This window comes from Polypterus senegalus, chromosome 1, assembly GCF_016835505.1.
Source record: "Polypterus senegalus isolate Bchr_013 chromosome 1, ASM1683550v1, whole genome shotgun sequence".
Taxonomy (NCBI): domain Eukaryota; kingdom Metazoa; phylum Chordata; class Cladistia; order Polypteriformes; family Polypteridae; genus Polypterus; species Polypterus senegalus.
Window position 1 is genome coordinate 177761338 of NC_053154.1, and position 18388 is coordinate 177779725.

The 18388-nt window shown below is 37.0% G+C and overlaps 1 protein-coding gene across 1 annotated transcript in view; it reads right to left on the reverse strand.

Annotated features, from left to right (window-relative positions):
* LOC120538781 (inner centromere protein A-like) overlaps positions 1–18388 on the reverse strand; it is a 49813-nt gene that overhangs the window by 16648 nt on the left and 14777 nt on the right. The window contains exons 4-7 of the mRNA XM_039768288.1: positions 13338–13831; positions 4378–4444; positions 3093–3207; positions 2864–2980 (exon numbers count right to left, since the gene is read on the reverse strand). Of these exons, the coding sequence (XP_039624222.1) occupies positions 2864–2980; positions 3093–3207; positions 4378–4444; positions 13338–13831 (793 nt within the window). The remainder of the gene's footprint in view (positions 1–2863; positions 2981–3092; positions 3208–4377; positions 4445–13337; positions 13832–18388) is intronic.

An 18388-nucleotide genomic window follows, 5' to 3' on the forward strand; every position in this document is an offset into this window, starting at 1 on the left:
ACGAGACGAGTGTCAGTCTGTAGGAGATCAATGAGGTTGTGGAGAGCTTTAAATGTTAAGAGCGGTATTTAGTATTGTATTCTGTAGTTAACAGGGAGCCAGTGAAGTTGAGAGAGAATAGGTTTAGTTTGTTCAGTGGATTTAGAACAGCAGGTTATCCTGGCAGCAGTATTTTGAATGAATTGTAAGCGATGGATACGTTTTTGTGGGATGACAGATAGAATAGCATTACGGTAATCTATACGTGAGGTGACTCGGGCATTAATCAATACTTTAGTACTGTGTTGCGTAAGTTCAGGACGAAGTCTAGAAATGTTTTGGTGATGCAAGAAAGCAGTCCGGGAAATGTTACTTATACGGGAGGAATTATTTAATAATAATTATAATAATAATAATTATTATTATTATTTAATAATTTCCACTATTAGTGTATAAATGGATATAAATAATTGCATGTAAACGATTTGGCAAAATCTGTTGTATGTAAACGATACTGTTTAAAACATTATTGTTTTTTCATCAGAAAATCCGGTTTCCACGTCTACCTGTATTAGTTTAAATGCCACTTTTACCACTCGCAATACGGCGGACGCGCTGACTTATCGTGTCGACTGGGCAACATAGTGTATGCAGCGTCTATCTATATATGTCTATGTTTTCCATAGCCTGCTACAGGAAGGTACTCTCTCAACCATTGGCATTGGTTTCATTCCTTGCTATTTTCGTTATACTGCGACGGTGGTTTCCTAAGCCTTTGTTATACTGAATTCCTTTCTCATCATTTTTTTGTTCCTATTCTTTTACCGCCGTATGCGATGGTGGGCTTTGGCTAGTATTTTCATATTCTCCTGTCGACATGATGTCTGTCTGAATGAAATGGCTCATCTCCTACTGGATGAATGTTAAGAGTTATACTTTGTCCTTTATTTTTTGAAGAGGAGAGCACACACAAGCGGTGGTGGCACTATAGGACAGATCGCACATACTTCTTAAAACCAGCAAGTGAATAGAGGCTCTGGAAGTTCGAGCTATAGGACAATGTGCTCAAAGGATTGAACATTGTTTCTACAACTAAAGACACTAACAAACAAAATTGAGGAAGTTGCCGAATAACATTATATGAGAGTGAAAATTAAAAAGCTTTTCATTTAATAGTTATAAGAGTGGCAAATATTAGAAACCTGTATAGTGCTAACAAGCAAGTAGACTGCATAAGGGACAGTGGTTTTCATATCTACATTATGAATGTTAATTTGACTTTGGTGTTGTCCTCGCTACATTAGCCAAAAAGATTCACAAATGAACATCATTAGGTATTTAAATTAGTATAGGAAATTATGTTTACTTCTTAACTGGATATTACTCAGCTTTCAAAAGAAATAAATAAAAAGAAAACACACACAAACAGATCTGAGGAAAGAGTGAATTATTGGTATTTGGAGAAGAAGCAGAAGAGGAATAAGTGAATTCAACCAAACGCCAGCAGCCTGCTGAGGTAATCAGAACCAGGACAGTGGGCTTCATCTATAAAGAGTCATTTAACTTTAAGTACTTCACAGGCTCTGACATTAACTGTGTTCTAACACAATTACTAAGCCTCCTCCACAGACTTTTAAAAAATGCTCCAGTAGCAGCTAAGAAAGCAAAAAATGCCATAATAAAACAAGTATATTAATGTTTTGGAGATGGAAGAAAGCAGTCCGAGAAATGTTACTTAAACGGGAGGAATTATTTAATAATAATTATAATAATAATAATTATTATTATTATTATTTAATAATTGCCATTATTAGTGTATAAATGGATATAAATAATTGCAAGAAGAAGCAGAAGATAAATAAGGGAATTCAACCAAACGTCAGCAGCCTGCTAAGGTAATCAGATCCAGGACAGTGGGCTTCATCTATAAAGAGTCCTTTAACTTTAAGCACTCCACAGGCTCTGATATTAACTGTGTTCTAACACAATTACTCAGCCTCCTCCACAGACTTTTAAAAAATGCCCCAGTAGCAGCTAAGAAAGCAAAAAACGCCACAATAAAAGAAGTATATTAACAGGGTATTTTGCTAGATCGGAATTTTTGAAGAGCTACAAGAATAGGGTCCTCAGTTGCCATATTCAAACGTGACATACTTAATAATACTTAATAATAGTGTGAATTTCCCCTTGGGATTAATAAAGTATCTATCTATCTATCTATCTAATAATGACATTCAAACTTACTCTGCCACAGCTTACCATTCCTTCTTCCCTCTGGAAAATCTGTTTCATAGCAGTTAGTTATTAGTAAAGGTGTAATTTTCCAATCACTAATGGACTGATCATACAATTGGCAAATGTTCATAAAAATGCCCAAATGTAAGGGGTAGCCCAACAAAGAAATGGTTTAATAGATCAGTTACATTACATAACACTTTGTTGTTGAGGATTAGATATCATGATCAAGCATACTACCAAAAGGGGCATCAAAAATCATCTGTCCTATAAATTTGCTTTCTACCACATCTTTTTGAAATTTCAAAAGCTTGCCACAGTTAATGGATTGCTAAAAGCTAGGAAGGAGAACAGAAGAAAACACTTGAATACAATATTAGGGGGTGAGTGGATTTGGGACACAAGAAAGAAAAATAAAATGAAACTAATTTAGAATGATAAAAAAACACAATGGACAATTACTTATTCAAAACATTAGGCGTTAGTTTATCTGGTCATATACAATATGAACCATAAAATTAAAATGTCACCCCTTTTCTCTAAAATATACTTTGTTTCTCTTACTTCCAGGGAGGAATCCTGCACAAGGTGCTTAGCTGCTTTTAAAAGTTTTAATTCAGTAAAGAGATACACTGAAGTCTTTAATTACCGTGATATCAACTTTGAGTCGGGTAGCACATTTAATGAAGTATTTGACAATGGCTGATTGACCCAGCTGGTTTTTTTGCACAGTACGAAGGAATGACTTCAGGTGTGGTTTCATTGCCTAAAAGACAGACAGTGGGATTGAGCAAAACATTATAATTTTTATACAGCTTGCACAAAGCCTTGAAGTATATTAGTTGAAACACTGTACTGTTCATCACACATATACTTACACGGTGGCTTTTAGGAACACTGACAACAGGGAGAGGTTTCTTCACTGGAATGACTGGCTGATCAGCCTGACAATCTTCTCCCTGACTGTTTAACTCCGCTACTGCTTGCTTGCAACTGTGTCATGTTGAACAAAAATAAAGCAATGTAACAGAACAGAACTAGGTACACTTAATACTTTCACAACATACTGCATACATACGGCAAGTCAAATACAGCTTTGACATTGCAATAGCTTTCTCAGTCATTAGTTTAAATGTGGTTCTCTCAACAGAAATCTCCAAGTATCAAGAGTAAACTGATAAAACACCAGGACATGAAGCAGTCTAGTTTCCTTTAGCAACACTTAATCTATCAAAACTCAGTTCTTCTTCTGGCTCCATTACTTGTCATCACACTACTGATCAATTAAAACGTGTAAATTATACAACCTACTATTCAACACATAGGCACTGATAGAAACCTGAAATAAAAACACTGTCAAATACCTCATTTATGACCTTGCCTCCTCCTCTCCAACTGCCAGAAGGCTCCTTAGCCTAATACTGGTGACGAAGAATACTACCTTTCCAAAAATGTTCTGTCATAGTTTTCATTTACATTATCTTAAGGAGATCTGGAGAACTGCAGGACACTCCAGTAACTGAGTCAAATAGTGCAACCTCCCCAATGACTAGTAGTAATGTTCTACCACAGCCCACAATAAAATCAATTGGGGTGGGTTCCTGATTATATACACTGGACTTGCAGATTGGCACTCACTGGCTAACTCAATATGTGCTCCCTATAAAAACTGAGTAAACAGAATTCAGGCTCGTCTAAATTCTATACTCTGACTGAGTGAAAAAGGAAATGACTGCAGTGGAGGCCACCATATCTGGAAAACAATCCTACAGCCACCAGTGCTGTCAAGCAGCACATTAACTAGCTGTCCAAATAATACCTTTGACATCCAAAGCTACTGAAAAGTAATAAGGAAGTTGTATAATGTCATCTCCTGTAATTTCTAAATATGTATTCCAAAAACTTCAGTTGTTAGGTGGGACATGCTCTCCGACTCCAGATCATGTACAAATAAAGACAGAAAAGAGGCTCAGGCAGGGAGCACACTTAAACATATGACCCAAACATATAGTACATTAATGAACTTTTTAAAAAAAATTAAAACATCTCTAGTATGTATAACCCCAAACACAAATATTCTATCACTTATTCAGAGAAATCAAAAAAGCAGCCTTTGTGAATATGACTAAGTAAATGACCATAGGCAGACACAAATAGACAAACCTGATGGATGGAAGACAGAAAGTGTGCCTTTTCAGGTGGTCTGCAGAATGTTCAGCTTTGCCGTTGCCTACACAAACACAAAAACAGTTTCACCATTTACTCTCTGTATAGCTAAGGAATCTATTTACCTGCATAAAAGTTGAACACATTCAGGATTTCATTGACAAAATTAAATAGTGGGTGGATATTAGTTGTTTCAAAGATGGTACGAAATAAACTAATTAAGATGGCAGCCATGGCGAAGAAGACTTTAATGATAAGCTTAATTTGTGTTTTAGTAGTGTATGTACAGTAGATTTGAAGCTGTGTGTTAAAATTGGTTTTCCTCACATCAGGCCACACTCGATACTTCAGAATGACAAAGCAAATTTTTCCTTCATGTACAGTTCCAAACCAGGGAGTTTAGGACAGGCAAGGTTTAGAACTGTACACGAAGGAACAAAATAGTGTAAAAATGAAAATGCACAGTAAATTCTGATCCAACACTTAAAAATAGTAAAATGAGTAACACATTAATAGTAAAGGTATCTATACTAATAAAAGGCAAAGCCCTCAATGACTCACTCAATCACTGACTGACTCATTCATCACTAATTCTCCAATTTCCCGTGTAGGTAGAAGGCTGAAATTTGGCAGGCTTATTCCTTACAGCTTACTTACAAAAGTTAAGCAGGTTTCATTTCGAAATTCTACACGTAACGGTCGTAACGGTCATAACGGTCGATAACGGTCGACAACGTCCGCCATGTTGAACTTTCTTATTTATGGCCCCATCTTCACGAAATTTGGTATGCGGCTTCCCTGTGCTAACCAAAACCGATGTACGTACTTATTTTGATGGTATGACGCCACTGTAAACCGCCATATTGAACTTTCCAACGTCACTAATTCTCCAACTTCCTGTGTAGGTAGAAGGCTGAAATTTGGCAGGCTCATTCCTTACAGCTTACTTACAAAAGTTAAGCAGGTTTCATTTCGAAATTCTATGCATAACAGTCATAACGATTGACAATGTTCGCCATGTTGAACTTTCTTATTTATGGCCCCATCTTCATGAAATTTGGTAGGTGGCTTCCCTGCGCTAACCAAAACCGATGTATGTACTTATTTAAGTGGTATGATGCCACTGTCGGCCGCCATATTGAAGTTTCCAATGTCACTAATTCTCCAACTTCCTGTGTAGGTAGAAGGCTGAAATTTGGCAGGCTCATTCCTTACAGCTTACTTACAAAAGTTAAGCAGGTTTCATTTCGAAATTCTACGCGTAACGGTCAACAACGTCTGCCGTGTTGAACTTTCTTATTTATGGCCCCATCTTCACGAAATTTGGTAGGCGGCTTCCCTGCGCTAATCGAAACCAATATATGTACTTATTTCGGTGGTATGATGCCACTGTCGGCCGCCATATTGAACTTTTCAACGGTCTTTGTTACTTATGGGCCCATCTTCAAGAAATTTGGTACGCGGGTTCCCATCGCTAACTGAATCCTACTTACATACATATACTGTATACGTCCATAGCCTGCAGCTCGGACACCGTGTGAGGTGGCGTTGGGTCCCCCATCCCAACACCTCCCATGTTGTTGGCTGCCTGCCTATATAAGGCTGTCCGTCGCTCCAATCTCTACATTCCCTTCCTTGCTTCGCCACGGGATTCACGTCTCCCTGCTGATAACAACAGCCTTTTTATTTAATCCACGGCTTCTCCGCTGTTTTATTGTTCATTTATTACGATTATAGTTATTGCGTAGGTATTTTAGACTTACTTTACATTGTTCAGGTACCCATTACCTTTATCATTCCAACCGTACCCCCATTAACATGTCTATCGAGGTGATCACCATCGATCAAAGAACTGTCACTTACCGAGTGGTTTAAATGCCCAGAGATGGCATCTGCCTTTTCCATTCTCTTTGTTACATATTGCACGGCCATATCAGGCTCACTCTTGATATCCGGAGGAACATTGTGTCTTATGTATTGAATGACTGGGACAGGTTCAAGGTGTGGACTGATAAGGAGATAATTATACTACACAGGAGCACTATAAGAGTGAAATGCTTAAGCCCTTCACCTATGGATCTGCATGTTAGTTGATGGCTGCCGCTGAATTGTTCGGTTGTCGCTTTCAAGTGTACCGAAATCGCCAAATATTTTACACCTTTCGAACACCGCCTTTGCCTCTTAAACATCTTAGATTCACAGGTGACGATTTCAGTAGTGGACACTTTGATGTTTATGAATGTTTAAACTCTCAAAAGCTGGATGTGAAGTTATCGATGAAACCGGTTGTATACTTACAACGCTTGACAGATGCCGAATGTCTCTTCAACACAAGTCCTACAAATAATGTCGTAATTGAAACAAACCATGAAACTCAAACCGATTATGACAGCAGCAATCCAAGCTGTGAGATTTGAAACAAGATTACTGTTCACATGGCCAACTGTACGTTGCATGCCCAAGAGTAAGCTCAGCGCACAGTTTGGTCATATTACAATCGGAGGGCCGAACTCACAATGTGGTATACAAAGAGATCCCTAACAAATAATTATTGGTATATTTTCCCTCAGTTTAAAAAGGTTTAATTTTCTTCTTAATAAAAATTTTAAGGCAGTACTTTGCCGCTGCGAAGTGCGGGTATTTTGCTAGTCAAAAATAAAACTAGTTGGAGTTGTATGTAGCAGCGCATAATTATGATATTACAGCAATAACACTGTCCAAATAAAGTTGATGGTGAGTGTAACAGAGCGATACAGATTTTTTAGGAAGGACAGAGTACAAAAAAGGAGGTGGAGTTGCTGTTTATGTCAAACAGAATTTAAATGCAAGTCTTATTCAGCTGGAGGATGAGCCCTATCTTACTGTGGCTTTGTCTGGAAAGCATTAGGGAAAGAGGTCTTATTTTAGGAGTGTTATAGACAACCCAATGTAAACAGTAATTTCAATGCACATCTTTTTAGTAATATTAAAAAGCCAAGTTTAAAGGGGGATATTATAGTCACGGGGGACTTTAACAACACAAATATTAACTGGGATCAGTTACTGCATTATGTGAAAGCACCACTGCAGGGAGAAGTCTGTCAGGATTTTGCATTTTATAATAATCAGGATAGACTTGAGGATGTAAAGGTGATGAAGCATTAAAGTCAAGTGATCCTAATATAAATACAGTTCTTAGAGTTTTGGAAGTGTGTGTATGCAAACACCAAAACGTTTAACTTTGGTATAGAAAATTTGGAGATGATGTGGCAAAGTCTAAGGAGAATAGACTGGGATAAGATTTTAACTCTTTGAGGGCTGAATATTTTTTCCAAAAAACATAGTTTCTGGAAAGTTATATTTTCTCACAGAAATCAACATAAAACGTCTGTTGCTGCATGCTACGGCTGCCAGTTTGCCAAGAATGAGCAGCAGGTTTGCTGCTAGGCTCTCTTCACGTGGCTGGGACAGCAGTAGCGATCACGGTCGCAACAAATTACAATCTGGTTTCTACCTCTTATCATTGTGACAAGTGACAGTCCTCCCTGGTGAACATTGTCAGTACCACGACTAGCTGGGGACCAATCAGTTGAAGCTGGAATCTCTCACATTCATTTTCGATCACTTGTGTCAAAATCAGAGTCCGACAAGTCATCGTCCAGTTCAGAGATAATAGGCAAAACATTGCCCACGGAGTATTTTGCTTTACGTATTCACTTTGATCTCTCGACAGATGTCAGTGCCATTTTTCACGTTGTTTGCTCCTTGCTACTCACATGAGCGTATAGGAAACCTCGGTCAATCCTTCTAGCAACGAGAGTCCAACTAAAACATAATGGTTGGTTTTGTCACAGTTTACAGTTGATACCATCATCAACTCCTCCTTTTGACAAAAGTCAACATCAGCCCTGAAAGAGTTAAGTTGAGAAAATGGAGAAGCAGGTTTTTAAACAAGTTTAAAAAGGTTTTACATGAAATGCAGGACAGGTTAATAAAGATAAAAAAATGAAAAGGAGAAATCAGCTGTATAAGGTTTAATAACTCCAATGTTATTTGAAGGGTGTATGACAGATTGAAGGCAACCATTTAGAATGATATTAGGGAGGCTGAAAGGCAGTTAGACAGGAATATAGCAGATAAGGCAAAAGCTGACCCAAAGAGATGTTCAGTATTTTAGGAGGAAAAGATCAGTCAAAGAGGAGGTGAAGTGCATCAGGAATAGTAAAGGGGAAATAAATAAAAAATATACAGATGGTGAAATAGCAGATATTCTAAATTTACATTTGTCTGAGGTATTCACATGTGAGGAAGTAGATAACCTCACAGCAGTGACAGGAACTACTATTAAGTAGTAGAGGGAGACGTACTGCTCAGATTAAATTGGATGAAATCAATCAAATCACCAGGACCAGATAATATTTGGCCTCAAGTTCTTAAAGAGATTAGTGTGTGTATATACAAACCCTTGACTCATTTTTAGTACGTCACTGCACACTGGGGAAATTCCAAAGGACTGGAAAATGGCAATTATCATCCCATTATACAGTATAAAAAGGGTGACTGGGCAGATCAAAACAAGTATAGGCCGTTAAGCTTAACATGCATCTTAGGTACATTAATGAATTTTTAAGGATAAGATTGAGCAATACATAGCAAGAACAAAAGTTTTACTGAACAGTCAGCATGGGTTCAGAAAAGAGAGGTCATGTTTAACCAACATACTGGATTTCTACGAGGAAACAATGAAAAGGTATGATTGAAGTGGAGCTTATGATATTAATCTATCTTTTATTTTATTTTATCTTTTTCAGAAAGCATTTCATAAGGTACCACATAAGAGGTTTGGATTCAAATTAAAAAAAAAGTTGAAGTGTTTGAACACAAGTGCAAAAAAACTGGCTCAGACACAGGAGGTAGAGGGTTATGGCGCAGGAAACCCTATTAGAAAGGGCAGACATTTTATATATATATATATATATATAACTTAAATATATACTTAAACTTAAGTTAAGTTAAGTTATGTAGCACAATGTGTAGAGTACAAATCCAAGGTGGTTATGCTCAGTGCACTGGTGAGGTCTAATCTGGAGTACAGAGTACAGTTTTGGTCTCCAGGCTACAAAGAACATGACAGCAAGAAAATAAGTTTAGAGAAGACTGACTAGGCTGATTCCAGGGATACAATGAATTAATTCTGGGGAAAGGTTAAAAGAGCTGAGCCTTTTCAGTTTAAGCAAAAGAAGATTAAGAGAATACATGATTGAAGAGTATTAAATTATGAAGGGAATTTGTACAGTGGATGTTAAACAAACATTAGGAAGTTTCTTTACACAGAAAACCACAGACACATGGTATAAGTTACCAAGTAGTTAGGTAAATACAGTAGGACTTCTAAAACTAGATTTGATGTTATTTAAGAAGAATTAAGTGGATAGGAATAGTTAGCTCACACTGAATCAATATGTTTGTGCTCTATTAAAACACTTATTTCCTGTTTAGAGCAGTCTCTAACTTGGAAAGCTCAAATTCTAACACAGCCAGAGTACTAAATAGAATAGAAGGAATCCTGACATAAACCAATAACAGTAAGCACATCACAGCCATCCAGTTGCACCTTCACCGCTCCATGTGTCTTACAGGATTGAATATCAAATTCTGTTATTAACCTGCCCACTAAGGTCCACTGATTCTGTGCCCCACACTAACGTGCACTCTGTGGGTGACAGCAGGGCCTTTAGCTGTATTGCGCCCAGACTGTGGAATGACCTCCCAAAATTAATGACATCAGCTGACTCCATTCATTTTTTTTTAACTCATTCATTTAGGAAGACATTAAACAAACCTGACATTCTGCCCCTTCTTTCAGCTTACCCCGTCTATCTGTCCAAGTACTCAGGGTTTGAATTTTTATCACAATTTGTTTATTGTTCAAGATTTTTGTAGTATTATATGATGTATTTTAGTCTGGATTATTGTCTTTTATTCTATTTGAATGTTTTGTATATCCTGTATTTATCTTTATTTAGTTAAGATATTATTTGTAGCCAATGTTATATAGGTCCTGTTATTCTTTCTGAATTTTGGGCATAGGAAGGGTGCTATATAAATAAATTGGTGTTCTTATTAGTATTTTTATTTTTTTTTCTTTTAATGGCCCATCATTTATAATAATAAGTGACAAAAACTACAGTTCTATATAAGGGAATTAATACTGTATATAGTATAATTCAGTGTAGAATAAGAATTGCCATTTTCTTCACATACTTGTTTAAAAATATTAGATTGGCTTAAATGTTTGTTCTAAATTGGTTTAGAACAATATTGCACACAGGCATAGTACATTTTAAAAAATGTAATCACTTTTATTATTAACATTTTGCTAAACTCTAACATGGAGCAAACATTATAATTAAATTGTATATTTTGTTTCATGAATGTAAACGAAAAACTATTTTCAATTAACACAGATCTTGAAGATTTAAATTTTGTCAACATGTTAAATGGTTCCCACAGACCCGAACACAATGCAAATGTTAATAGTGTATTTGACAGAAACGATCAGTATTGTTTAGTTTAATGTATTACAGGACGTTATGGCAGAAACCCTCTGAACTTCACAATGCTGTGTATTATTTGGATGGATGTACTGTTTTTCTTTCTCATTTTTATCGCTTAATATCTAAACAGGATCTTAACCCGACGTTACTTTCCGGGCTTTGCCAAGACCTGCCAAAACCTTCTAAAAGTAATTTTACCGAGTCAGTCCTGAAACAACGGTAACGTCACTTCTGGGTTTGTAACTGTGGGTCTACAACTGCAGTGACATATGGTGCTGTGGCTCTGTAAGTGGATGCTACTCAATGAACTGGCAGATGGGGACAAATCAAACTGAGCAAGGGAATGGTGTAAATATGTAAAATTATTAAAACAAAAACAAAGCCAAAAACAGTGTCCAAAGTGCACTTCTTCCAAAATGTTTCAATAAATAATCCATAAAAACGACAAGTGTTACGTGGAGGTTAAAATTCCAAATAAATAAATCCATTAAAACAAGGTTAAAAACAGGCTGGAAATAATCCCCATTTTAAAACCTGGTGCCTTCTTCCTTCAGCGGAAAAAAAAAGTCGGTTTATTTATTTGAAAGAAAGAAATTAAATTCACTCACTGGCACTTATACATTGCGTTTTCACAATGCAAGTCCAAACATAGAATCAAAATTCAATGCAATATTGACGAAAATTTAATTTAATTAAAATTTAACTGAAGTTTAAAAAAGTATTTGTGTGTTAATTTCTAATCCAAACAGAATGAAATCATATAACGCAACAAATAACTAACGCAACATGAAACATAATTTACTTTCATAATTTTACTTTTAAATTATTGTTTTACTATTTTAATATGGTTAATTACTCATTGTAATGTAAAATAGTTCGATTATGCATATGTAACAATTCCCATGAAAATATCCCATATGCGAGCAGCTGAACTGCAAAGTGGCTAGGGTGTAGAGCTGACCTGAGGGTTGGTGAGCAAACAGAGCAGAGGGCAAAGCCCAATAGTTAAAAAAATAAGCAGTCACTTAGAAAATGAAACTAACTTCAAATTACTCTATAAAAGAAAACTACAGTACTAAAAAGCAAAATCCCCATGTCACTACTCAAGCAAGAGAAAGGGGTGGGGGGGTGGGGAGGGGAAGCAACCAATTACATCTAAAATGTTTCAAGTCCCTTTGGATAAAGGTATCAGCCAGATAACTAAATACAGTAATGCAATACTACTAGGCACTACACATGCAGTGGAAGGAACATCATCCCTATTCATATTCACAAACTCTATTCATACCTGTGGGGAAAAAAGTTTTCAGTAACTCGGACATTTTACAGACCTTATGGCCAAGCGGCCTGGGAGTACACACGATGCTTGTGTCTGGTTCAACTCTTAAGCGTGTGACCGCAAAGTATGGTGGTTTTGCTGTTTGGCCAATTACTTGAGACAGTTGGTATCTTATTTGCAAATATCTGCTAACTGCAGCATTTAATCCTCAAATTGTGGCTGAGGAGAGGTAATATCACGCCAAACTAAAGCATATGCAAGGTAATAGATTGCACACTGAGAATGTGGGAAATGCAAATCTCGGGGGTGGGGGTTATCAAGTCTTGTGAAACCAACACAATTTTTTGCCACCTCCTCTACAAGGTGTTCTGTTAAACATGTATAGATTTTTTTTTTTGACTTATAGTTTACATTAATTTAACCTATTAGTCAAAATTTTAAATTACTTTATTTTATGTGTTTTAATGGATTATTATGGGATCAGTGTTCCTGTTAGACAGTGTGTTTCTCTAACACATACACTAGAGAGGCGTAAACAAGTACTTTAAAAACTCACTCATTAAATATAGATTAACTAAGGGATTCATGAACAACTCACTAAACTCGCTTTTTTTTACTTACATTGTTCACTTTTTTGTTCATTATTCACTCATTTTTGGGAAACACACCCCAGATGAGAATCAATCAATGAAAAACAAGGCCAGTTCTACACTTCAACACCATTTGTTCTCATATTCCTGGTATATACATCCACTAAACCATTACATTTCCATTTTTTTTAATTTAGTATACTTTGAGTAGTACAAGTAAAACATTAAGATGACACTTTTTAAATATACACACAAAAAAAAAACTAGTAGAGACACAAAACAATTAAGGCATCTTGTTTGAAACTGTTTAAAAATTAACCATTTTCCATTGACTAGAGTTCCTACCAGCAATTGGCAATAAAAGCTGTAAACATCTATATTTAACACTATGTATTAACTACAATGAACTCCAAAACTCATTTTCTATTTTTTTTCACATATGTCAATATTTTCTGTAAAATTACAATACATTATAATCATAGAACTACTATTTACAGAAATAAGAAAATATTAATTAAAACATTGCTGTACTGACAAGATATTAACACTTACTGTTTCTTGAACTTGAGGTGGAGGACTTCAGCATAGCCTTCTTGTGAACAGAGCATTGGCTTGCCCTGCACATAGACTCTCGGGTCAGGCTTTTGCGTATCCTGAGAAGTGATCTGTGACCTGCAATAGAACGCTGTCCAGAAGGCCTGTGACTTTCAAAGGTACTTCTTTCTGTATCAGAGCTAACATCTTCTGGACACATTTCCTCAAGATTCCCTATTGTTTCATGAACATCTATGTTTTTCTGGTGAATTTCTGCAGCTAGACGGTCATTCAAAGTGATCTCGACTACAACTTTCTTTTCCGACAAAGTCTTAGCACATGACTTGGTAACACTGGAAGCTTTGTTTTCATTGAGAGTTGCCTTTAAAGGTTTGGAGTGCTCCAAATCCTCCACTTTAAGAGATTCTTTCTGTAGTTCTTCATTTATAAGGTTCAAGGATAACACTTTCACAGAAGAACGACTGACAGTACTCCTTCTTGTCCTGGACAGTCTACAACAAATGAAATATTAAAAAACTAAATTAACTGCTTACAGTTCTGAATCAGGGACTAATTTGACCTGGGACATTCAAGGTGTCAAAAATGTGCTTTAAGCCTTTCCAAACACAGCAAAACATTTGCCATGAAGATTCTGCTAGATGTTAGTGTTACCTTTCTTTCCACACAAACACCTAGATAAAACAAGCATTACTTATGCTCCCAAATCTTTCAAATCACTGTACTTTAGAAGTTATTTGCTTAGTGTAATAGTTTAACCATTTAAAGGGGAACAATAACAACTGCTCAATGCTGGCACAGCTGTAGATATTCCAACATAAAATTCTCTGTCCCACTTTAAGCTAATTTGATCATAATTAATTTTAAACCTACAAGAAGTTTATCACTAGGAATGTGCTTACCTGGAGTTAAAGTTTTTCACTTGTTGACTGTCAACTGACAATTATTTTAATAGAACTTTAGAATGCCAGTTATTTCTATTTATGTAAAGATTTAGTAAACTGATGTTGCATTATAGGGCGGCACAGTGGCGCAGTGGTAGCGCTGCTGCCTCGCAGTTAGGAGACCCGGGTTCACTTCCCGGATCCTCCCTGCGTGGAGTTTGCATGTTCTTCCCGTGTCTGCGTGGGTTTCCTCTGGGCACTCCGGTTTCCTCCCACAGTCCAAAGACATGCAAGTTAGGTGGACTAGTGATTCTAAATTGGCCCTAGTGAGTGCTGGGTGTGTTTGTGTGTGTCCTGCAGTAGGCTGGCACCCTGCCCGGGATTGGTTCCTACCTTGTGCCCTGGGATTGGCTCCAGCAGACCCCTGTGTTCGGATTCAATGGGTTGGATAATAGATGGATGGATGTTGCATTATAACCGTAAAAGTGTCCAAGGGCCTTAACTATCAACTGATGAGTGCTAAACCAAATTATACCCATCATTTAGCTGTTTAAAATACTGGAGGGAAGAAAGTAAAATGCATAATTTTAAAAGCACTCTTGTATGGTGGGGGTGGGGGAGTTGGGGAAGCAACTCCAGTACACTATGGCCTAGAAGCAGTATACTGTATTCATATTATGTGCACATTAAAATAGGTTACAATTTTCAAAATGCAAAATGGTACAATTTCTCAGATTGATATCTAATCTTAGCATCCAACCATTATGGATTTGGCTCCTTCATTCCTTTCAAAAAGATGAGGCAAGTAAAACGACCGACCATTTGATAAATTAAATCATAGCTTCCTAAACTAGTCTGGGTCAAAGGTCTCAATTTGGGTCACACAGAGTTGTGAATTACAATAGTACTGAATGGGAAAGGGCTGCAAACATTTTGCAGAATATCTTACAATGGGTTGGTACAGGCAGCTTAAGCAAACGTCATAACATTCAGTGACAATTCTCCCAGGGAAACATCCCCACTAAGATTGACAAATGGGGAAGAATCTACAAGGGAGACAGGATGACGATAGGTGGAGGTGCTCTAAAAACTTGTTTAAATTTCACGCTCAGAACGCATACGCAGAAGCATCATGGATGCCACGTGTACCCAGCGTTCATTTGACGTGTCCTCTGAGCAGGTCCTTAGAAATTAATGCGACGAGTGCGCAAGTTGCAGTAGCACCAAAAAGTCGGGGGGGCGCAGTGTGATAAAAATTGGAATGTGACGTCAGAGTTTCTGTTTACTAACTACATGCGACAGAAAGCCTCTATGCAGATCCTATAGTCAGCTTTTATCCCTCCAGATCAGAGAATTTCCAGTTCCATTGTCTCAAAACACCATTCACATCTTCAGCTATTCCCAGTTTCAGATAATAAGTAACCGCTTCAGATCTGGGGTAAGGGGTGGCTGTTGGACCGTGATTGCAACTGAGAGAATAAAATTGAAAAGAAAAAAAAAAAAACGCTAACTTTTACAAATACTACACATTTACATCTGCTGTTACAAACACAAATCAAATGTATGTTTTTAATATATAATAGTAACAATAAAAGCAGCTCACTACTCAAAACGGTAAATTTGCTGAGGAGCTGGTTTCGAACTCATGACCTTTGGACTTGCACCTTTTGTGAAAGTGTTTATTTGATATTTGGCCATCAGCCTTCACACATTATATACTTCATATCTACATTTTGTTATTTATTACTTAAACATGAAAAATCTTTCTGTTTTAACAATGTGTTTACATAGATTGTTGTAGACACAAAACACATCAAATTATTTCCCCTTACAATTCTAGACAGCTCACTCCCAGATAATCAATCAAGGCAGGAACTGGGAGAACTTCTTGTCCGTTCTGAGGCAGTGGGGGGACGGTATAGCAGGCTGCTTGGGCTTATAGACACATTTAGAAGACAAAAGACGCTGACGGAGAGGCGCAAAGGTATTTAAGGTGGGCCGGATTTATGATTTTTTTCGTTGGCTCTAGTAATTCTAGTGTTAAGAAACTTACTTCCCCAAGAATGTGTTACACAGGTGTCCGTTCATTCCTCTCCTTACTCATGCTGAGAAACTTGTCAATACTTTAATCAAACCACCCATTGATTATTATAACTCTGAGAGGTGATTCACAGCTCCAGGCGATTCAAAATTCTATTACAAGAGTCCAGCAATAGCGAGCACATAACACCCATCCTAATTTGCCTTCACTGGCTCCCTGTGTCTTACAGGATAGGATATAAAATTAAAATATTAATCTACACAGCTTTAAAGAGCCTTGCACCAGAGTACACCAATGACCCGCTCCACCACTATGCTCCTGTTCAGCCACGAAGGTCCATGGATTCTGCCTATCTTTTTGTGCCCCACATTAACCAGCACTCTGTGGGTGGCAGGGCATTCAACTCTACAGCACAGACTTTGGAATGACCTCTAGAAATGAGATCTGCTAACTCAATTCATCCTTTTTAAAAAACTTAAAAATCATCTGTCCAAGAAGGCATTAACTTCACCTAACATTCTGCCCCTTCTTTCAGTTTACCTCTCTGTCTAGATGCTCAGGACAATTTGTGTGTCCTAGATCACATATGGTTATTTGTTCAGAATTTTCTTCTAGTATTGAGTTTAATCTTTTACTCTGGTTTACTGTCTTTATTCTATTTAAATGCTTAATATTGATCCTTTTTTTAGTGTTCAATAAGCATATTATTTGTATACATTATATATACACCCTGTTCTTTTGGAGACTCTGAAACAACTTGAGCATGGGAAAAGTGCTATATTAATAAATAATAGGGTCTGGAGTCCATGAGTGTGCTGGCTCACTAACCAACCTATGGAGTGCACTCAGTATCAAATTTAAATAGCAAATTCCCTTGACCAAACCACTCTTCAATCAAATTCAACACTCCAAAGGACATCCCCTGTGCTTTGTGAGACCTTTAAGTGTAACTTTAAAAAAAAAGGGCCTCCAAGCTTAGCACCTCACTAAGTATAAATCTGGCACTACCCAACTTTGTCAGTGTGAACAGTAGCCGTTTTAATTGCTTGGCAGGTGGCTTGCCATCTTTGAAAGCAAGAATCTGTTTGGCTCATACACCTTTACTTCTCCTCATGCGTCTAACATGTACTTCCTCTATTGTTGCATCACCAAAACCAATCTGACCAAACATATTGCTCAGACAGACTGGACACAACGACCTTAGCATTATATAGTAGATAATGGCAGCAAAATAGATTATATTTCTAGTGTTACTGAAGCACGCAAGGCTCACAGAGATGACAATAGTGGTCAAACTGTAGTATTAAAGTACTACTTTGTAATCTACATGGTGTGAGAAATGTATGTGCCATTCTCATCAATCACCAAGGAGAAAAGCAGATCTACTGGATTCAGATGCTCCTTTACAATAGTTAAATCTGTTTGTAACTGATGACAAGATAGATAGAAAACTAACAGACACCAAAACCCATTTACAATGTGAATACAATGATAGATGCCAGTCATAGCAAGCTACTATTTTTTCGTACATATTACATATTAAAGTATACTTCGGAAACCTTAAATTGAAATATAGCAAGTATTCTTTTCACGACTAGACAAAAGAGATTTTCCTAAAAATAAATAGTACCATAATGTTTTCCACGTTTTTTCCTATGGTAAAGGATTAAAGTGCATGTGCCTTGATTGCCACATTCAACAGTGACTTTTAGCAAAAATCAAACAAGGTTGGAGGCTACACACTATACAAGGCAGATTTCTGTAAACCTTTTATGTGCTTGCTGATCTTTAATGGCTAGGTGTAGCACCTCCTAGTGTTGTTAGATTATTGATTCACCTACAGTTAAATGTGAGGATTGAAAACAATGCATTGAAATCTACCAACTTAAACAAGGACAATACTGCAATCAATAGTTTCAAGTAAGAAATGGTTTAAAAGGAGACAAACACGCACGTCTTATAAACATAAAAATGCTTACGTGTATGAAATTGCGAAGTGTCCCCACAAAAAGACACCTGTATTCCAGGCCACTTCCTGCGACTAAAAAAAAAAAGCCTAGAATGACTTTAAAGAACCAAAAATAAAATGTAATATTGTCTACATGATGATGCGCAAGGAATTATGT